This window comes from Haliotis asinina, chromosome 13 (assembly GCF_037392515.1).
Source record: "Haliotis asinina isolate JCU_RB_2024 chromosome 13, JCU_Hal_asi_v2, whole genome shotgun sequence".
NCBI classification, from domain to species: Eukaryota; Metazoa; Mollusca; class Gastropoda; order Lepetellida; family Haliotidae; genus Haliotis; species Haliotis asinina.
The window spans coordinates 14803807-14827681 of record NC_090292.1 but is presented as its reverse complement, the minus strand read 5'-3'; the positions used below and the strand labels follow the sequence as shown (position 1 = coordinate 14827681).

General features: G+C 37.6%; 1 protein-coding gene across 1 annotated transcript in view; it reads right to left on the bottom strand.

Moving 5' to 3' along the window:
* Positions 1-23875, bottom strand: part of LOC137259362 (neogenin-like) — a 63637-nt gene that overhangs the window by 27073 nt on the left and 12689 nt on the right. The window contains exons 4-9 of the mRNA XM_067797038.1: positions 6572-6743; positions 6244-6392; positions 4706-4990; positions 4113-4275; positions 2503-2648; positions 1877-2152 (exon numbers count right to left, since the gene is read on the bottom strand). Of these exons, the coding sequence (XP_067653139.1) occupies positions 1877-2152; positions 2503-2648; positions 4113-4275; positions 4706-4990; positions 6244-6392; positions 6572-6743 (1191 nt within the window). The remainder of the gene's footprint in view (positions 1-1876; positions 2153-2502; positions 2649-4112; positions 4276-4705; positions 4991-6243; positions 6393-6571; positions 6744-23875) is intronic.

Sequence of the window (23875 nt, the reverse complement as noted above, 5' to 3'; positions counted from 1 at the left end):
AAAGTGGTCAAATGCAACATATATCATATTTGGGATTTCACTTTCTTAGTAAAGTACAAATTCTAGTACTTTTTTCGGTTGAGTCCCATCCGGGATTCGAACCCGCACCCTCAGAGTCAGGCACCTAATCGCCAGCACACAAAGTCAGCCGCCTAGCCCGCTCAGCCACCGCGACTTCCACTAGTCTGAGCGGGCTAGGCGGCTGACTTTGTGTGCTGGCGATTAGGTGCCTGACTCTGAGGGTGCGGGTTCGAATCCCGGATGGGACTCAACCGAAAAAAGTACTAGAATTTGTACTTTACTAAGAAAGTGAAATCCCAAATATGACATATGTTCCTGGGATTGGTTTTTTTAAAATTTTCCATCATCTGTTCACTACCAGTATTGTGAGTGTGCGACATCCATTACTCGACGTGCAACATGCTGCACATTTAACATTGGGGTCTTAAGCCATTGTCTGCACATAAACAAACGTGATTTATCAGCTGAAAAAGAACATGTGCATCTTAAACCACCAGGTGTCACAAACAGGTGTCCAAAGAGAAGGAAAGGACAATATGTGCATTTATCACATGCTTTAGAAAACAGGAATCTCTTGTTTCCAACTAAAGTTTAGGTTTCAAAACATAGTTTCTGACATGATTGTGTTGCTGGGCAACACATTTTTTTCAATTGGGAGAAATTACACCTATCTGCATTAATGGGGTTTTTGTTTGTTTCAATTATATTCCTGAATACAAATATTAATTGCATCATAACTAGTCACACTTTATTCTTTCAGTATGTTTTCTTTCATATTGTGTTGACAGAAAATATGGAATTTAATGTAAAATGTGCGCTTAATAAATTATGCATTGTGTTTTGTCAATGTGAAAACAAAGCTCTTAAAATTATAACAAAAAATATGAAGGAAAACATATCATGTTTTATGTCAAACACTGATAGAAATCAGGTTTCCGTCTCATGTTTCCATGAAACTGTCCAAACTGAGCAAGATGAAATATCCATTTCATGTGACCAAAATCTCTAATTCCAAATTTCTGTAAAATGATTTTGTTAATATATTGTTAAGTGCGTAAGAATGTCACACAACATTCAGAAAGCAGGGGGTGAAATTGACCAATCAGTGTTAAGTAAACACAAGGTGAAGGTCATGCAGAAAGTTATGTCGACATCCCAACACAAATGTTGAGCTGTAGACAGTTGATTTGAAGGATTTTCAACCACAACACTGAAATATTTTATCATTTTTCAAATCACAATTGAAACACAACATGAGGGTAAAAACAAAGTAAGGGGAGACAACTTCCACACAAACTGCACAGTAATTTTACTATGTGAATAAAACCAAAATAAAATCGACCAAAAAACCTCCACAGAAATCTTGCAAATCCCACCACTCACAACTTCTCCAGGAGACAATTTGAAATTTAACATATTAAAAAATGAAATCTGAAAATTAACAATCTATTAAGAGAACAATTATTGGATAAAAAGATCCTTTAAAACGGACTTCTACCAAACATACAGAATCTTCTCTTGTGAAAATATTTGTTTGCTTGTAAAAACATCATTTAACATCTAAAAAAATAATGCATCTGTGCAGTGATTAATATATGGAAACACAATATAGTTTATATGCACGATTCTGATAGGATATATGAGTTGTTATTTCAGTTTCATGTGATATAGTGATCAGCTGATACTACACACCCAGACTCATATATAGTAATGTTAATTGGTGCTTCCATGGTAACAAGAAAAGTTGAATAGTGCACACGCCTCAGATCAAATGTTACAGATTTTCATGAAGTAATGATTTGAAATGATTGGCGCTTAAAAAAATACTAAAATAGGTTTTCATATCAATACATACCTGGTTGCAGAATGACAAGCTGTGCGCTTGCTTGGACGTTGCCGAGGTCATTTTCGCCAAAACATTGATATATACCATCATCTGAATTGACAAGGCCGAGTATTTTTAAGTCTTTGCCATCGACTATTTGGAAATAGTCGCTTGGGAAAAGCACATCGCCATTTTTCAACCATGTGATCGTGGGATTAGGTACTCCGTAAATATTGCATTCAAATTTGACGTCGGAATTGGTGTGAGCAAACACATTGGCTGGTCTCTTTACGAATCTTGGAGGGACTGAAATGGAAAAAAAATGTCATTTGACAATACTACTCTTTTGTTTTTGGAATGATATTTCATCCAAGAAAAAAACACTTACGTTTTTCAATTTGATTTAAAAAAAGCAGTTGCTTCAAAATAGAGAATAATCTCAATTACAGCAGAATTACTTGTATTTTAAGATAATACAAAAAAGAACAAAAAAGTAACAAATATAATTTTGTCGATTTGCACCATGGATAACAATGGACTTATTTCACAGAGTCATTACCATATTTCTCATGGTCATCATCATATTTCATTCAGTTATTACCGTATTTCCTTCAGTGGTTACCATATTTTCCAGTGACATTTAAAGCTAGTCCTACCTAATACTGTCAACATGGTGTCTGCGTCGATGCTGTCTTCCTGGTTGACAGCCCGACACGTGTAGACGCCTCTGTCACTCTCCTTCAGCGTCGTAATCTGTAAGCTGCCACTGCCAACTTTTTTTATCCTCGCACTCTTAGTGTTTCTGTAACATCATCAGAATCAGAATCAGAATCATCACCATCACCATCATCATCACCATCATCATCATCATCACCATCATCATCATCACTATCATCACCATCACTATCATCACTCCATCATCACCATCATTCCTATCATCATCACCATCATCACTATCATCATCATCACCATCATTCCTATCATCATCACCATCATCACTATCATCATCATCACCATCATTCCTATCATCATCACCATCATCACTATCATCACCATCACCATCATCTTCATACTGACTGTTCCTGACATTCCCACAGACCAAGGGGACACAACTGATGGCAAAACGACATTCTATACATTTATACGAAGCTACCATAAATGAGAACCAGTTACCTCCCTTTACCTGTAATGTTAATGTCAAACATGTCATGTCTGAGCTTTTTCAAAAGTTGAAACTGAATACAAACGATATCACTCTTTTGGGCAGTTTTGTTAAGGGCAATTTCTTTTCAAAAGGGAGATTTTGTGCAAACTGAAATACAAAAAATGAACCGAATGAATGTTCATTGCGTTTTCCCTAAGAGGCCCCATCTGTCTGGGCAGGGAAGCTGGTGTTAGAAGTGACAAAGATTTAACTGTTGCTCTTTTCTTAAACATAAACAGGCTGTGATAGAGTGTTTTTAAAAACGTAATCACTTGCTTCCACAGTGATACTGTTTCTGTGAGATCAAGGATATCTCCTTGCAATACTGGTTACCATGAAGTCACAATCCAATGACATCACTAATCTATCAGCCAATGAAGCTGGTTAGCCAAATTATACTCACAGAACACACTCATTTAGTGTTCGCTGTAGTGCATGCAGAAATAAAATCACAAAAATGTAGTTCAAATGTTTTGCACGTGAAATCGTCATTACAATCCTGAATCATTTTAATATTGAATGTGTTTTTTTTTGTTTTGTTTGTTGCTATTTAAAAGTTCTTTTAAAAGAAAAGTAGATCAGAATTTATGCAACCAAAACATGCACACAAAATATAAGCGAACATTGATCATTACTACTGGTTATAAACTGACAAAATGTGGAAAATATAGATTACAGATGTTTGTATATAATCCAGAAATTGACTGAGTGAGTTCAATTTCAAGTTGCAGTCAACAATATTCCAGCTGGCGGCAGTAAATAACTAAGTTGGGACCAGACATTCCAGTGATCAACAGCATAAGCATCGATCTGTACAATTGTGAATTGATGACACGTAACCAAGTCAGAGAGTCTGACTACTCGATCACTTTGGTCACCTCTCACAAGTATAGTCGCCTCTGGTGCCAAACATGGGTTGCTTGAAGATCTATTCTACCCCACATTTTCACAGGTATTCAAGTGATTGACATTATGAACTATGCAGCTGGCAACGACACCTTCTCCATTGACACATAAAGAAACACCACCTATTTTAATTCCATATATGGAAAGGACACATACACTAAAGCAATGGTAACACCGTCCTTCAGCCATTTTATCGTCGGTTTCTCCTCCTTGGCGTCCCTCCCGTTTGCCCCGCAGTGTAGAACAACCGTTGTGCCATAGTCTGCTCGATGATCTTTTGGTTTCATCACAAATTTAGGAGCCACGCCTTCTTCTATATCTAGAACACAAAATTTCAATCTTTTAAACATAAAGTTCAATATAAACTGATTCCCTTTTATATCATTTTGCAAATGACCTTTAGATTTCGTGCAAAATTCAAGAGCCATGCCTTCTTCTATATCTAAAAAGAAAATCTGATTCATTTATCTATCAAATTGAATTTGAAATAGATAAATATCTTTCTGAAAATGACCTTTTGTCATCAGAAATGAGAGGACCAAAACCAAATTACATACATTAAACTTAAGACAATAGCATTCTATCTATTTATTGCAATCATTTTCAAATAAATGTTCGCAGATCTTGTGAAATAACATTTAAGGCTTGACATCATGACATCCCTGTAATAACACATCTCCGTGGGCAAACAAATCATTATTTAGTCTCAAAATAAATCTACTTGAAGCTGTGTGTGGCAATATACTCACTTGCGTTTGGGTTCTGACGTAATGATGCTACTCGACTTGTTCGAGAACGTTCCATATTTTTAGCCTCACAGCTATACGCCCCAAAGTCAGCGAATCTCACTGGATATATTTCTAAAATACCATCGTCGTACTGATATATATTGTCCGCCTTTGCGAGTTCCCTCCCATCTTTTATCCACTTCACTTTAGGGCGTGGCACCCCTTCTATCTCACAAGAAAACATGGCTGTGTCGCCAAGATACACCACCAAGTCCTGGGGCTCTTTTATAAAATGTTTCGACAAGTCTGAAAAATAAACAAGATCATTAAAAAATGAAAAAAGTTTACATTTTGCTCAATGCTAGTTCAGCAATAGGTGAAATACTCTCTTAGCAATATTTCAGTTTTGACTGTGAAGTGTGGACTGGATTAAATAAAGGAATGCCCAGAATGAAGTATATCTACACTGTCAGGTAGCGACAAAGAATAAACTCCATCTTCAAACTATCTTGAATGACCAGCTTAAGCTGCTAGAGATTAATGAGTGAGTGACTTTTAGTATGATGTCACTTGTGGCAATATTCCAGCAATATCAGAGCAGGGGATACCTGACATTGGCTTCACACACCATACCCATGTCAGGGAATCAAACCTGGACCTTCTATTTGGTGAGACTACACTTCAACAACTAGGCTACACCAATGCACCCATCAATCCTTACATGATATCGCCAAAAAGGGAAAACTCACTTCACATGGAAGCTGAATAAATTCTTAGTTTATCATTTTATTCAACATCACCTCCATCGTGTAGTTTTGGTAAACTAGTGTTTTCTGGGTATTATAATTCAAACCAAGCTGCAACGGACAACACCCGGAGATTTAAGGGAAAAGTGAGTGAGTCAATATGTTTTTATGCTGAATTAGCGCTATTCTGACAACATCACAGCAGGAAGAACGTCCGTCTTAACATCATAAGTCTGATGAGAAGAGTCAGTCACATGGTTGATTGTGTCACAACTGTGTGGATCAATGCTCATCACATCAGTCACTGGTCCAATCAAAACCTGTACACACATTAAACCAAGCTGAGTGAGTGAGTGATATAGGTTTTATGTCACTTTCAGCAATATTCCAGCAATAACACAGCAGATAGGAATAGGCTTTTATATTTTGTAAGCATATGGGGAATCAAGCATGGGCCTTCGGAATGATAAGCGAATGCTTTAACACTGAATCCTGCAGAGCAGTCCTAAGGAAGGGTTGACCATTAAATGTAAGTTTTCAACAACCGTTCTTTATTCCCCAAATATCTGAAGGTTAGAAATGGTCTTCAGCAACTTGTGCTTTTAGTAAGGAAGAACTAACAGGATCAGGTCCGTTGACTGGTTGACAAATGTCATCTTATCCTCATTGTGTAGATTGATGTTCATGATGTTGATCACTGGATTGTCTTCTCCAGATGCAATAAATTACAGACTGCCACCATATAGCTGGAATATTGCTGACCGTGGTGTTAAACAACAACCAAACCAAACACCAAATATTTGAAAGACTTACATGCAATATCAAGCTCAGCTTTTCGACTGACAATGGTTCCGAACCCGTCAACGGTGGCGGTGCACTGATACGTGCCCTTGTCAGTTGGATGGGAGGTTTTAGAATGCTGGGTTTGGTCAAAATATAAAGATCCATTTGCTAATAAACTCCTGAAAAAAAGAGCAAAACGTTTAAGACTTACAAAATCAAGATCATGTGGAATGGAATTTTTTTCATAATACAACCCCACATACTCAGTTTATGTCAATGATAAAATAGATTCTACTGCAAGAGATGTTTTCCCTCAATAGTCACTGACTTGCAGCTACATTGCAGCTGATTTCCTTACCTATCTGAATTTTCAAAATTTAGGTAGTTGCCATCTTTCATCCACTGTATGTTGGGGGTGGACTCCCCGTGGTAAGCGGAGCAGTTGAGGAGGGACTTGGAGCCCTTCTTCACAATCAGGTCATGTGGCTCCACCGTGAAGTAAAACTGACTGAAGTGGGGGACTGTGGCTCCTGAAACCGAGTAAGTGAGGGACTGAGTGAGTATAGAAAGTGAATACTGGCAGTGAGTGATTGAGAGAGTAAATGAAAACTTACAGTAAGCAAGTCTTTGAATTAATCATTATCATTAAAACCACCTTGATCATCATCATGATCATCACCAACACCTTAATGTTCATCATCATGATCATCACCAACACCTTAATCTTCATCATCATGATCATCACCAACACCTTAATCTTCATCATCATGATCATCACCAACACCTTAATCTTCATCATCATGATCATCACCAACACCTTAATCTTCATCTTCATGATCATCACCAACACCTTAATCTTCATCATCATGATCATCACCAACACCTTAATCTTCATCTTCATGATCATCACCAACACCTTAATCTTCATCTTCATGATCATCACCAACACCTTAATCTTCATCTTCATGATCATCACCAACACCTTAATCTTCATCATCATGATCATCACCAACACCTTAATCTTCATCATCATCTTCATCATCATCATCATGATCATCACCAACACCTTAATCTTCATCATCATGATCATCACCAACACCTTAATCTTCATCATCATGATCATCACCAACACCTTAATCTTCATCATCATGATCATCACCAACACCTTAATCTTCATCATCATGATCATCACCAACACCTTAATCTTCATCATCATGATCATCACCAACACCTTAATCTTCATCATCATGATCATCACCAACACCTTAATCTTCATCATCATGATCATCACCAACACCTTAATCTTCATCTTCATCATCATCATCACAACCAACACCACCTTGATCATCATCATGATCACCATAAATAACACATCATTATTGTCATTATCAATAACACCATCATTATCACCAACACCACCTTCATCATGACCAACACCACCTTCATCATCATCATGATCATGACCAACACCACCTTCATCATGACCAACACCACCTTCATCATCATCATGATCATCACCAACACCACCTTCATCATTGCCAACACCACCTTCATCATCATCATGATCATCACCAACATCACCTTCATCATCATGATCATAACACCACCACCATCATCATCATCATCATCAATAACACCATCATCATCACCAACACCATCATAATCATCACCACCACCTTCATCATCATCATGATCATCACCAACACCACCTTCATCATGATCATCATGATCATCACCAACACCACCTTCATCATCACCAACACACCTTCATCATCATCATGATCATCACATCACCACCTTAATCATCACCAACACACCTTCATCATCATCATGATCATCACCAACACCACCTTCATCATGATCATCACCAACACCACCTTCATCATCATCAACACACCTTCATCATCATCATGATCATCACATCACCACCTTAATCATCACCAACACCACCTTCATCATCATCATGATCATCATCATGATCATGACACCATCATCATCACCAACACCACCCTAATTATTAGCATCAGCATCATCGTCACCACAACCACCACCACCACCATCAACACCACCTTCAACATCTTGACAGTCTTCCTCTTTGAATGAGGAAGTTAAATATTTCCCTGAAATATTTTCACTCCTATAGATTTCCTCCAAGCTAAACCATCAAACAGAAAGATCAAAGCCTGGAAGTGCATTTGCTGGAGAATAATTCAAATATCAGAACAAGGGCCAATCTTAAATTAAGCAGTATATTTTCAATAATATCTGATCCTGCCAGACTTTGATGTTCACAAAGTTTGCATAATCAGTGATGACTGGCGATACACTCAGCAGAACTTCATCAGCGGCAGCCATGTTGACATAACTCATTATGATATACAGTCTCTCTGACTGAAGCTGTAAACGTACTCGCAACTGGAGAACGTTCATCTCACAACAAATATTCACTGCAGTTCCAACGTATGTGAGAAATTTAAACCATCAACAGACGTTGCACATATCATGTCTGCTCATCCCAACCTTAAAATTTGTCATGGACTAAGCCAACATGAAAGAAAGGGTTATTCCATTATTATTTCTAGGGTGGGTGGAATAACTTGGATTCCTGTGTGCAGGATATACCAAGCATATGTAATAGCAGTGCTAGGATGTTTCCAATGCCTCGGGGAAGATAGATAGTGTAAATGTAGCCAACACAATGTGCAGTCGACATGTCTGCCAGGAAAATCTTGTCTACTCCTCACAACAGCTTGCATTTCAAAGAGAAGAGTTTTGCTTATGAAATAAGATCGTTTACTGTGAAACTGATAAAGGAAAACATGAATGTGAGCAGTAGCAATGGCTAGAGCGATGAGTAATGAAACCATCATAATATAATAATTACTATCATCATCATCATCATCATCATCATCATCATCATCATCATCGATTCCCAAGTCTGTGATGTCTGATCCTCAATGTGTTAAATCCCTTTATTCTCAAATGACTGGAGAGTTCAACCTCTGTATTGTTCAACTTCTCTGGAGTTCAACCTCTGTATAGTTCAGCCTCTGTATAGTTCAACTTCTGTATTGTTCCAACCTCTGTATTGTTTAACCTCTATATAGTTCAAACCCAGAAATGTAAACCTTTAAAGCTCAACCTCTGTAATTGTTTAAATCTACAGCAGTGCAAATATGCTGGTCCAGCGGGAAAATACAAGCAAAAATATCGCTGGACTATTGCTAAAAGTAAAATAAAACAAAACACACTCACTCACTCTTAAACAAGAAACCCTATGAAACTCCAGCTGCACTTACACAACAGTGTCCAGGTCTAACCACTGCCATAGAGCCTCTCTGAAACTCAACACCCCATTTCAACTGTGAACATGCAGAGATATTTTACAAGCAAACAAAGTGATTATATTTCTGCCCTTTCCTACAACAACACCCATGCTTGTATCAAAGCACTGAAAGCTTTCCCAGGCATCATTGCTTCGAGATTCCTGACTTGTACTTTCAAATACAGGCAAAACCACCTTCATCAGGGTGAGAGGGACCACCCAAGGGAGATAATTGGATCCCGATAGTTACCACCTGCCTTGTACACACACAGAGATCCCAACAACAAATCTTGCTATCATACCCAACTAGCACAGGCGAAACTGTCTTCACAACAGATTACGAAAGTGCCAACTCCAAAAAGTGACAAGTGAAAAGAAACTAAACTGAGAATGTTTTTTATTCCAATCATTGGAGAAGTAAACAATTTGTAAAACCTACTGATAACACCACCACTATCAAAAGGAACCATCAAAAACAATACCTACACTAAAAAATACACAGAGTGAATGAGTTAATATCTGACGTCACATTGGCAATAATACTCACAGAAAAAAGAAAGTAATAAGATGAATCATCAGAGAGAAAAAAAAAATCAAACATTCATGTTAAATTTGAGTTCTCTTAATTTAATAAACTGTCCTCCAGCCATGTTTCTAATCTATCTAATCACCAATCCCAAATATTCCCACACCCCCACATACACCTTGCCCCAGCCTTGCTGTAAGTCTGTATGGAATGCAGAACCCATGGATGTATAGCAATTTCTGTACTTGGAAGAGACAAGTCTAGATAAGTGAAGTCTCTTACTCATTAATTTGGTACAAATTATCATGTACCTATTAATATTTACCTTACAGACTTGTGCAAGTCTAAACACTCTTAAAAACACATGTTAAATTGGATTTTTAATTTAATGAATTCAATATGCAAAAAAGGATTTTTAAAAACTTATTAACTTGACCTACCAACCATCTTTCTCACATCTATCTCACCACCTCAGACTGGGATCGGTAACCCAGATACCTGGGATGGGTGGGTCAGGATTGGACCCGGGTACTCATCTCAATACCCAAACCTGTTATCACATGAGCAAGTGGATTAAACAATGAAATATGTTATTCTTTTATGATAAAAAAGTCGTATTGTCATTGAAAATATAGATATAATTTACAGTAACTTCTCTTGAATACAGCACATGGCATTTGTAGCCTCTGTGTTGAAGAATATATTGACATTTCTTGCAAATGTTATGTCAGGAATTAACGTAATGGGTATCCGGGTAGGGTACGGTAGGGAAGGGAAGGGAAATAGGGGTGGTTTACAGCGATTGAAAATTTGGACCCTTCCAATGCACGATAACAACCGATCCTAAACTTCTCCAATGCTCCAATATTCACACCCCTCATCCCCAACCCTTCTCCTTCCCCCCAATCCTCTCATATAAAAACACTGGTACACCGTTCTGGCTTACATTTGAGCTGGTCAGTCATGAAATCATGCAAGGATTTGCTGATAATCTACGCTTCAGTGAAACCCAATTTCCAGTGTTTACAAAGAACACTAACACAAATTTGCTGAAGCATTTAATCCTTTGAGGGTTGTTTCTACTCATTCAAGTTTCAATGTTTATAAATGCACTAATACTGGAACTTGCTTACCTTTAACTTGAAATTCGGAAGCTTACAACCATTAAATTACCTCAAGTTCAAATGTTTGTAAGTGAGCCCATCTAACCACAAAATCCGAAGAGGTTCTCGTGAAGTAATTGAAGCTTTAATTAGTTTAACGGTAACTGTTTGCGAATTGACAAAACTGACCCCATGACCTATAAGCTGTGACATCGATCACTGAAAACAGTCCATCGTCACTTCCTTATAACAAACTTTAAGTGCCTATCCTTTTTGGTAACTCCAGTATTCTTCTCTAACATCGGATCCTGCTTAAAGTTTCATAAATGGACAAAACTGAGGAGTCCAAAGAAGAGAGCATAAATCAATTCAGGTTCACGTTTCCTCTCAAACAAAAGAAGTTCAAAGATTGGTTGGAAATTCTTCGCAGTTTTAGGGCTTCTCAACTGCCTGTCATCTCGAATCAGCCACGCAGCGATTGAATGACTTGTATGTTTTTGAGATGCTGAAAGAATTTTTGCCGTCTTTCAACCTGTAGTTTCATCACAAGAGTCTTTTTAGCACCAAATTTCATGATCTAATTTCAAGAATTTGAAATACCATGATCTTATTAATTCCTAATGCATTGACTTCACTTTTTACTTGCTTTTAGAAATGAGTTTGAACTGAAACCAACTTTGTTCCCTTCTCTTCTGAGAATTACGAAACACTGCAGTGTCAAAACCTTATGGGGCATAAATAGATTTTTGACACTTTCCAACACTGCCATTTAGGAGTCTACAAAACAGGTCCTTTTTCTTGAAACTGGATAATTTGCAATCTATATGCGTACCATCACTCTAATATTTATAACCAACAATCCCGAACAGACAGCATGCAGAAAGACAAACTGTTCATTGACTACAAAATGGAATCATGTGTCGATGTCACCTAACCCTGACGGATCCTAGAGGTCAAACACAATTTGCCCATGCATTCACGATTATTGCACTCATAAACATATGTGCATTAAAGCTGGTGAGCCTGTCTGTTTGACTGTCTGTGCCTGTCTGTTTGACTGTCTGTGCCTGTCTGTTTGACTGTCTGTGCCAGTCTGTGTCACACTGTGCCAGTCTGCCTGCATAACTGTCTGTGTGTGAGTGTGAGTGTGAGTGTGTGTGCGTGTGTGTGTCTGCCTGTCTGTTTGTGTCAGTCAATGTACCTGTCTTTGCCTGTCTGACAATCTGTCTGTCTGTCTTTCTGCTCAGCCTGTCTGTTTGTACCAATGCAGACTTTTCTGTTATAACAATCTGTCTTTCACTCTGTACCAATGCAGACTTATGCCTTCAAGCAACAAATACAATGTCCAATTGAAGATTGGCTGCCCACTCAGCATATTGAACTCTGAACAGACCTGTGCCTGGTTCATCCATCACCATGGACCAGACAATCTAGTGATTGATACAATGAGCAAAGACACCTATCAAGTTGCCTCTTTCAACCAGTGATTGCAGTTTGTCTAGTGTAACCAGCAATACTCTCTTAAAAAACCGCAGAAATTCAACCATCTAAGCAATCAAGCGTACACGGAAATACTTTCAAATATCCTCTCACAGTCCAACATATTACTCACATAAGCATCAACTGTCAAGTACCTCGGATATTCTGAAGCCTACAAAGGCCAAATAAGTTCATCTATAGATTATTTCAAACACTTTCTACTGAACCGAACCAAAAATACCCTCAAACCCTTCTCAATTACAATTCTAACAAACGACTTTCCGTACAATCTGAAACTTGAACTTTCGAGCATACGTAACATTTTTCCCATAAAGATTCAACATTGGGCGACAATGAGGCTTGCACCAGACGCTATCTTTCTGGTCGGTTTGTTCATCACAGACTCGTATGTATCTCTGATCAGCTCCACTTCTTTCTTGATGTCTCTGTCTGAACAGAATCATGGCATCAAGAACATCTTGTAATTGGCAAGTTTCGGAGAGACAAGATCTTTCCACACCCAACCAATTGTGTCAAGAACCTCACCCCTTGTTCTGTTACAGCATCTATATCTGTTGGGTGACTTGCAGACACATTTTAGTCAAACATCATTTCACTAACTTTTCATAGTAAAATTGGTTGAAACAATCTGTATGTATAATCAATGAACATATTTCTCTATATATGTATAGTTTGGAGTAATTTTCTGTAGAGACTTGGTATATGGACAAATTTGGGTGAAATAAAAAACAACAAAACAAACTCCAGGGAAACTCATGGGATGAGAATTTCCTATATTTTCTTGCATCAGAAGAGACATCCAAATGTTTCTTTACAATATTTTCAGCCTATTTCAGACTTGGTATATGGACAAGTACCATCTGGTATTACTCGGCTTCGGCTTTCAACTCTTCTGGAGCTACATAGATGTCACGATTGTGATGATCACTGATCTATTTATCTAAACAAATATCTAAAAAATCTGCTTCAAAGAAAGATGAGGCATGAAAAATTCTCATTAGTATCAATCATCAAAACTCTTCAGATGTCCCCTGTAAATATTCCTACACAGATTAACCCAGAACAAACACACATAACCTTCCACCTGTAAGGAGTCTGCCATTTTTGTTTGTTTATTCTGACGTCTGCTCCAAGATGGCCGCCATGGTGCTGTTCATCAGTGCAGATGGTGGTACTCTGTCTGCATGTCTGCTTCAGTTACATAAGCACAACACACAAGGAATAACTTCCACACCACTGATGCCCTTAGCAACATCATCAACAACTTTCGCACCATTGCTGCCCTTAGTATCATCTTCAATAGCTTCCATACAATTGCTGCCCTCAGCAACATCTCCAACAGTGTTCACACCGTTGCTATCATTTACTACATTTCCGCATCACCACAAACTTTTCAACAATGTCCATACAACCTCTATGATTTGCAGTTTCTACTACAATTTCAACACCAGCGCTACCACCGCTACCATTGCCACTGCTTCAACAAAGGCAGCCTGTCACTATTTTCGTCTGGTCTTCACAATCTGATGGCTGATGCCATGAGCAGCCACACCCAATATACCAGACCAGACTTGGGCCAAATGACCAGCATACCTTGCTAAGGACCTGTTCCAATCAAGAATCTCAACTGATCCATTTTCAAAAGCACAACAAAACCTAATCAACCTCATAAGCAATGAACAATCAAATAAAGGTATCCAAGACATGAACTAATCCAGACCACACAACAGATCTACTCATTATGACTGCCATCAGTTGCAAGGGAGCGATTCTATCCAGGACAACCCCCTAGGGGGTCACCGAGCAATAAATAGATCTGTTCCTCTATGCAGCATCAAAGGCAAAACAAATACCAACCACCAGTGTGTACATGGTCTGGGGTTAAACTACAGTAAGCAGTTTGGCCAAGGGAGGTAATGGAGTTTGTTTCTTTGAAAGATGTTGTTATGTAAAGATGTTAAAAATAGAGGCAACGCATTTTAGTTTTGGCCATTGTCCTAGTTACATTAAACAGACTATCACACATACTTAAAATGAACTGATGGATAAAAGGGACTATTTTTTGTGTTACCTCCACATTTATATCCTGACAACTAGTTACATTCTTCTACAAATATGTTAAACACCCTTACAACAGTGTATCAGTACTAATGTCCTCACAACTATTAACAAAGTGTCCGTCAGGATGCCCATGACCTTGAAACCTTCCATATCACTTAAAACTTAATTATGATTACTTAGACTATTTCTGTACAATCAGTATAAAATGGCTCTAAAATCTTTAGAAGCTCAATATTTTTAACCTTGAGGAACAAATGATATAATCATTTTCTAACAAGTACAAATGTGGACAAAAAAATGTATTTCTTTTCGGTAAATCGATCCTCAAACACGAGTCAAACAAACCATTTGTTACCACTGAACAAAACTGGTGTTTCTGATGTTTGATAAGGAATAATTCTGGTGTAATCTGGTAGAAGGGATCCCTGTACTCCCTATCAAACACTCATAATCACTCCACTCAATTAACCTGCTACACTAAATAACATGGTAACCCATTTTGTCCCATCAGTCACAATGTCCATTGGAACATTACGAAAACTAGTAACAACTGCCTGGAAACGGAAAATGGAAACTGCTCATTCAGAATGAATGGTTTCCCTGCCGTCTCCTCCATATAACGTTGTAAATTAGTTCAGGATACAGTTCGTTTCATAAATCATTTATTTTAAACGAGCAGTTACTTTTTTGTGTAAAGATGTTTCATTATGAATACACAATGTCATTTCCATGTTTTCATTAGGGATAAAGATTTTCAATGATTATCAGACAAAATTGCCCATTTGCATTACGTGGCTGGCCTAGTGCTTAAAGCAAGCACTTGTTACACCAACATTCTGAGTTTGATTCCAGGGTGCAGTCTCATAAACTCATTTAACGGCCCCCAACTAATTCATGACTTTTAGATATTACTGCAATAACTTTAAAAGCTGCACAAAACCCTACTCACAACACACCTGCAAAGGGAGAATTACTTTTTTCGTTAAAAGAGGAACAATATCCAGTTCCTTCATTAAGAACTTTCCTATTGAAAATTTTCGCTTTTTAAATATGTTATATTTTCTTGCATGAAATAAGGTAATTTGTTTGGAAATCCTATTCATTTAACTTTCTAAGAGATATTTCCAAATTAATATCCTGGATTCTTAAGTTAAAACATGTTTTCTTTGTGACTTCAACTTTACCCTAAGAAGGAAAAATGAAACACCAGTTGTCAGTTTCAGTGTCAGCAGTGTGATGGCCTACTTCATTGATCTATTGAAACATAAAGAGTTAACACAATAGTCATTTTCCACACCTTTCCTTTGATCGTCCAGAAAATAACACTTCTACACGGAACTCTGTCACATACTTCTTAAAACAACATTTAATATTTCTTTCATGTCTTAATTTACACAGATTATTTATTTCACAAAAGGAATAGTCAGCACAAAAGTGACACATAAAAGCACTATAATCAGACGAGAGCATTTCTCCCGATTTAATTTTCAGCTTGCTACAAAAAGCCATTAGTGTATATCCACACTGATGGTTTTTTAGTTTTTTCGCCACACTTTGCCAACACTAATTGTGCTAATTTGAGCCATGTGTGTTTTGTTATTGCAAAGTGATCTCCTGAACAAATGAAACTTGTGGACATCTGAAATTTGAGGACGTATGAAACACGTGGACATCTGAAATTTGTGGACGTATGAAACATGGACATCTAAAACTTGTGGACATCTGAAATTTGTGGACGTATGAAACGTGGACAAACGTGGACATCTGAAACTTGTGGAAAGCTGAAATTTGTGGACCTCTGAAACTTGTGGACTCACTGTGCTTCTGGCATTAGCGCCACTACACATCTGAATTTATATCCGGACTGGCCCAGTAGACAAAACCAATTTCACAAAGCACAATCTGAGTGAGTGAGTGAGTGAGTGAGTGTTTAACACTCTTTTCAGCAATATCACGACGGGGGACAACAGAAGTGGGCTTCACACATTGTACCCATGTGGAGAATCGAACCCAGATTTTTGATGTGGCAAGCGAACACATGAATCACATGGCTACTTCACAACTCATTGTGATTAAACTCAACATCATGCTGTCTGTCTGTCAGAAACCAGGTTTGTTGCAACAAGAATATCGCTGAAAGTGGCCAAACATTCACTTGGCTTCTAAAATAAATGATAATATGTGTATTTACATCACGCTGAATTCCATACATAACCAATTCTCAAAGCGCTACAATATGTCTACATTCCTGAAGGAAAGTGACAGCTTCAGGCCTATTTTTTCATCCCACAGTTCACTTCGTCAATATGACTTTTGTCGATTCTTGATGAAATCGCTCCAAACAAAACAGTCAAACTCCCTGCAGAGACCATCCACACAAAACATCATCGAGAGCTCCCAATGGAGGAGGCAACGTCCTGATAACAGTGATAATCTCGGGGGTCGTCTCCATCACAGGGGACATACAAACACCGTCTGATTCAATTTGTTCAGCGCTTTATTCCTATCACTACAAGAGATGACGTTCGCAACGTCCTTTTTCAATAAACCCCAGCTCCACGAAGTAGATGAGTTTTAGACGAAACAAACCAATATCGGCCAAACAGGATGTGTTAACGAAAGCTGAATAAAGCCTTCCACCGTCAAGATGAACGCCTTCAAGAACCAGACTTGGACAAAACACACAACTTCAAAGACTTGAAAAACTTTCAACAACCTCTCCCTAAGGGAGGTAATTCATTAACTACTCATATCAGTATCATGCCATTGGCTGGTTTAAAGTAAAATAAGCAGTGAGTGCTGTATAAGAAATCTTACTTTTTTAAATGTACTGATGAAAGCACTTCTAATTACAGTGTTGCTTGATAAATATTATGTTTACTAAAGCAAACATTTTCATCATTAATTTGTCAGTGAGTGAGTTTTACACTGCTTTTTAGCACTATTCCAGCAAGATCATGGCACAGATACCAGAAATGACTTAATTATGGACGATTATGTTGAAAACAAACATAAAGTACCAACTACCTAGCTACAATTGACATAGTAATGATTGCACATTCAAATGTAGGGGAACTCAAGATATATTTCAGCTTTGTAAGTTTTAATGTGGAATAATAAATGACTTTTGACAGTTTTCACAAAAATCAAAGAATCAAAAGGAATTATTGCATTTTAACATTTAAAGTACTTCATCGATATAAAAGACACAACAACTGCTGATACTATTCATGATATTCAGTCCTACCGTAAATATTGAAGAGTGAACATGAATCAAATAAATATATTTTTTAAGACAATGAGGATATTGAACGAAAGCATATTTCAAGTGGAAGATCTTAAAAAACCCACAATCTGACAGAATCTGTTACACATTTCAACATTCATCTACTTCAAATTCGACATTGTTTATTTCAGTCTCCTCTCAAGTTGCAAGTCAGTGAAAGCGTGATTTCCTCCATGTGATAAGATCCCTGGCTTTCACTTCCCTTGACACCAAAATCAATTTTTGATAGTTATCGACACAGGTTGGATTGAATCAGTCATCCAGCGGGGGACAAGGAAAGATGAGATTAGGCGCCGATCATTTCATATGTTGTAGGGGGTCTGAAATAATTTTTATAAAGAAATACAGCATCACAAAACAATTTTCAGAAGTTTCTTCATAAAAAAAGTATCTGTGTGGTAGATATGCTGGGTGTCAAGAAATTTATTTGTTGCAGTTCCGATAAAAACACAGTTTGCTGAAACACGGATCCCATCCTCACACCCCCTCGTGATTTAATGGATGAATCCACTTATGCATATGGATTGAGAATACACAGATAAGATATATTTTTTGAGAATGGACCAAATCAAATCAGGTCGTGTTGCAAGTACATTGAACACTGTTGGTTCTGCCTAAAACTAATAAGATATTCCTGATTACACAAAACATCCATTTTCATCTGATATTCTATGAGTTGATTTGAGTATATAAATCACAATAACATATTCAGTTTAGATGATTCAATGGGTCAGTGAGGCTTCCTGTAAGAGTTGGCCAAGTTGCAGATCTGATGTCAAAGTTGCTCATGGTGCCATGATGATGCACCAAACTCTCGATGGATTACAATTGTTGAGTCTCTGATAGCAATTAATGGTAGAAACATTGAATTGGGTCTTTTTTCAAACCACTTTTTTTTTAACTACATTCCCATCAATATCACAACAGGACACCAGAAATGGGCCTCACACATTGTACCCATTTGTGGAATCAAACCCGGATCTTCGGCATGATGAGCGAACACATAAACCATTAGCTATCCCACCGCTCTGATGGTATAAACGAAGAAATATCAATGCATCGATAGTATGTGTGATTATAGTTTAGTAATTGACTTCCATCAATAAATGTGCAGCGCAAAATACAGGATGTACCAGATTCATGCAATTTGAGTTATTTAGCAGTGTTAACTGCTTACTTCATCTGCATTTCAAGTTTCCTGTCAGTTATCAAAAGAGACTGAAACTACATCAAACTGTTTCTATTTCATATTCATTTGGAAAATGACTTCAAATGAGACAATCCAAGGAGAGAAAAAAAACTATTGGAATAGTTGGTCACAATAGACTATCACTATCACAATAGTGTGGTGCAGTAGACTACAGGTATTGGAATAGTTATTTCCCCCTCGATGATCACCCCCTCACCAACACATTCAGGCTCACTCAGTCAGCCACTCGCTCACTCACTCACTCACTCTGCCAGTCAAATGAAAACACATGATACAGAGCCACTTGATTTATACAAACATTAATCAAGCCACTTCTAAGTCAAACATTCATACACCAGCACACTTCCACTTTTTATATTCTCACACAAATAGGAATCTAACATGGAGGAAGCATCAATAGAAGAGCCAACCAAGGGGAGGTAATTATCTTTTGATTTGGACACATGGGATGACAGAAGCAGTGGACTTTGATTGATTTTTTATTTTTTTCCTAAACAGAATCAGATCCATCGACCGGACCATCTACAAACTGTTTCACCCACCAATACGCTCAGATGCGCACATATGCATGAGCACACTGAGCTTCTACCATGTCAGGGGCAGTGGGATAGCCTAGAACTTCAAGCGTTCACTTGTCATGCAGTAGGCCTGTGTTCTATTCCCCACGAGTACAATGTGTGAAACCCATTTCTGGTGTCCCCCACTGTGATACTGCTGAACTATTGCGACATGTCCTGTAAAAGCATACTGACTCACTTGTTACGTACACTTCAGTCAGGCCACAAAGTTACAGACCACAGTCTCTTAATGCATGTAATCTTGACAGACACAAATGATAACATTTAAATCACTCTGAAGGGCCAGTGAGAAGGGAGATTCAGAACCCGAGGCAACCTGGACTTTCTTCATATGAAGTTTCCATTCACACACACAACTGGACTCTGAAATGATGATATTTTACAGGAAAAAAAGTTCATTGCCAAAAAAGATAAAGTATAATGAAAAAAAACTGCTCTTTCTTCATTTTCAGTATGACAGACAAGGTTTTGCTTTGCAAACAGAGCCAGATGGATAGAAAAATAACATGTTCAGAGACAGAATACCCACAATCAAATCACAGAAAATACTTCTCTGTTTTCATCATTATTTGACGTCCACAGATATTCAGGGCAGACTGGATTCATTCCTAATTAACCCACCAGACCCCTGAAGTCTTCCTGGGCACGATCAGTCACACTTTGTGATATCTACATCAACATCGCTACATGGTCGTCAGCCACTCTAATGATTATACATATCGTAAGTCAAGCATCTCTAACCTAGCAGCACATGTTTGCGGTTATGATGATATTTATACACAAACAGGAAGTTAGCATGGTGGAGGAAGCATTAACAGGGTGAAGAGTCACCCAAGGGGAGGTAATTATCGCCGATTTGGACACATGGGATGTTTGAAGAAGTGGACCATGTTTGCTTCTGCCCTTAGAAGACTGTTCACCCACGAAATTGGGTGCAGCAACTCATCCGAATGAGATATTTTAGGCAAATATGCCACTGGACATAATGTACTAAGCACAAACTGAAAGTGAATCCTTACACATTTTGAAGAAAATTTTGAAACGAAAAGAAACCTAGAGGAATTATATGGTACCTTAAAATAAACATGTGACGTTTGCAAAACTAATATCACTTTGCGGAATTGGTCCAAAGTTTTAGGCAAGCGTTTTTGAAACCATTAAGGAAAGTATGTCAAATCATGTTCTGTCCAAATGTCAAAATATCCATCTTGTGTATTTTACTATAAACATAACATTTTCCTGAAGACATATTTTACTAGGGTTGGAAGTGCTCAGTCACAACTGCATATCATGATTTGCATATAAAGTAGGATTTATTTGAATTCTTTAAAATTTGAATTTGCTCTGAACATTTTCAAACGCTACGAGGAACTCTTGTCAAGAGAGTAAAGGCAGTGAGAATGTATTCCCTGCATTACTGACAAATAAGAGTGAGTGAGTGAGTGAGTGAGTGAGTGAGCTTGATTGTACATCACTTCTAGCCATATTCCAGCAACATCATGGCGAGTGATACCAGACATGGGCTTTTCACATTCTACCTTTGTGAGGAATCAAACCCATGTCTTCCGTGTAGTGAGTAAACGCTTTAACCACTAGGCTACCCACATATACTACAAGTAACATAGTATTAACAGCAGAGAAAGCTGCACATTTAGCTATGGCCCATGTGGGAAGACACATCATGCACCAATCACTGATTCAATATTCAATGATGAAATGAGTTTTTGAAATGCTTTTGCATGAACTTTGAATAAAAAACTCATCCGCATCCATCCCAAAGCCTTTGCAAAATATCAGTAAATCTACAAACCTCTAAAATATTTCTATCTGCACCATCCTCTTATATTACTTATGAGTCCAGCATGAGTAATCTTGATTCAACTCAATAACCATCGCCAGCATTTCCATAAATCACCAATTCCCTTTCAGAAGCACAAATATCAAACCAGTACAGACCATAACTGCTACAAATGTTACCAATATTCCATCCAATCATGACATACACTCCTTTCAGGCATGTCTAAATCGCTGAAATGCTGCTGAATTAATGCTGCAGAGGCGCTAAACTTTAACCCTATGACCCAAGTCGGATATTCGTAATGGCTGTAGATAAGATGAGCCATGAATGCTTTCTGGCAAAGGTTAAAACACTGCAAGTATCCATATCTTGGTACTAATTGACTTGCTATGAAACACGATGATCCATAGATGAGTAATATCGCAAACTAGCTATCCATGATCGTACGCCATTAACACAAATTCATGACTAAACCTTCATAGTAACTGTATGCTCTCCGTTAGGCAGAAACGTTGGCATTCAGATCTTTCTTTCCACTGAACAGAAAATTATGATTGATTTTTCTAGGTTATTCTGTAATTTGCTTGCCATTCTGTACCAAAAATCTTACTGTGGAGGATATCTGGTGGATGTCAGTCTGAGGCACTGTTACACAATATGATCTGCGCAGATGAAGAAGAAGAGATGAGCTGACTTTCTGTACCATTCTGGACTAGACATGTATGTCATATATAAAAACTAATACATACAGCTACCTTCAGTGGTTGAGTCAAAAATAATCATGAAAAATGTCCTTAACGGAGCTATTTACTTCAAAACTTGCTATATCATGATGTAAAACAAGAAATGAATTATTCTAAGCCAGAAAATAATATTGAGGTAAATCACTGGATACTTTGAAACTTTGAAAGTTTCAAGGTATCCAGCTATTCATAAATGCACATGCAATTAAGTGAAAATGCTGTTCACCTGAAACTAGTAATAGGATAAGAAGTGATGTAAACATCGCAAAAAGTGTCAAATTATGGTAACAGTAATTTTTTGCGATGGCAACATTTAGTCTTTCAACTCAAACTTCTCTTAACTCATTTGCAGATAAATACATTCAGATCTTTTATTATATACATTGACAGGACAGACCTTTTCCAAAACAGTAATCTTCTAATGATTGTTAAAACCAGCAAAAACTTTAAAATATGTTGCAGTGTCGTAGCTATTTTGAGGGATAACTCCAGAAAAAAAACCCAAAAAAACCCAAACACAAAAAAGTACAATGCATTTCACATTTTCAGTTTCATCACTACTGGCCTGAAAAACTTGAATGATGTTAGGAACTAAGTAGAATGGCCAGGCTGCATATTGCCTACAACATATGGAAGGAATCTTCTCCAGATTTCTAGTAGCGGGAGTTTTTATCAAGTCTGGCAATCTCAGCCATAAACATGGCAGCTTCATCTTGAATATGTATATTTTCTGATTTTCTGTTCAGTCTAATTAGCTTATTTAACTCCCCCAATTACTCATCTGGTAGCCAAAAAATATTTCAAAGATAGCGCTTATCACATATTCTATTCACACCTTGAAAGATATACATCAAATAAGTCAGGACTGGATGAAGATTTTCAGAGTTTATCTTACAAAATTATTTTCCAAGTGACAAAAAATATCGTCTACCAAATCTTTTATCGGAATCTCTTAACACAACGACAGGCAATAAATCAGAACAGATACCATGTTCTATGCAAACATAACACCGAATCTTAAAGAAAATATTCTAAATAAAATTTGTAAAATGTTTAGAATTTAATCTTTTTCAAACAGGTATTTAACTGTCCAAAAACATAGTACAAACTGTTTCACTCCAAAGCAAATAAGTTTCTTTTAGCCTTAAAGTGGTGAAAGAAAGAAAGAATTAAGCATTAGACATGATAATCGATTTGGTAATCTCATTCGAAATGCATTTGACCTTAATAGGATTCAGAGTGGTATGGAAAAAGTGATAAACTGTTCGCAAGATGTTTTTTTTACTGCGATGATGAGTAAAATACAAGTATTTGCATCCCAGCATCTGGGGAAAGCCTCCAGTAGCTCCATAAGCTAACGTGGCCGATATTGCCCTTTTCGCACAAAACCCCTGGGAGAATCTGATGAGCGCAAATCAACAAGTTTCACGATGGTAAATAGTTCCACTATCACATTTAAAGTTTCTTTCACAAAATCAAATTGATCTGCCATTTTGAAAGCAGTCGAAGCCTCCATTGGGATATTGACTGAT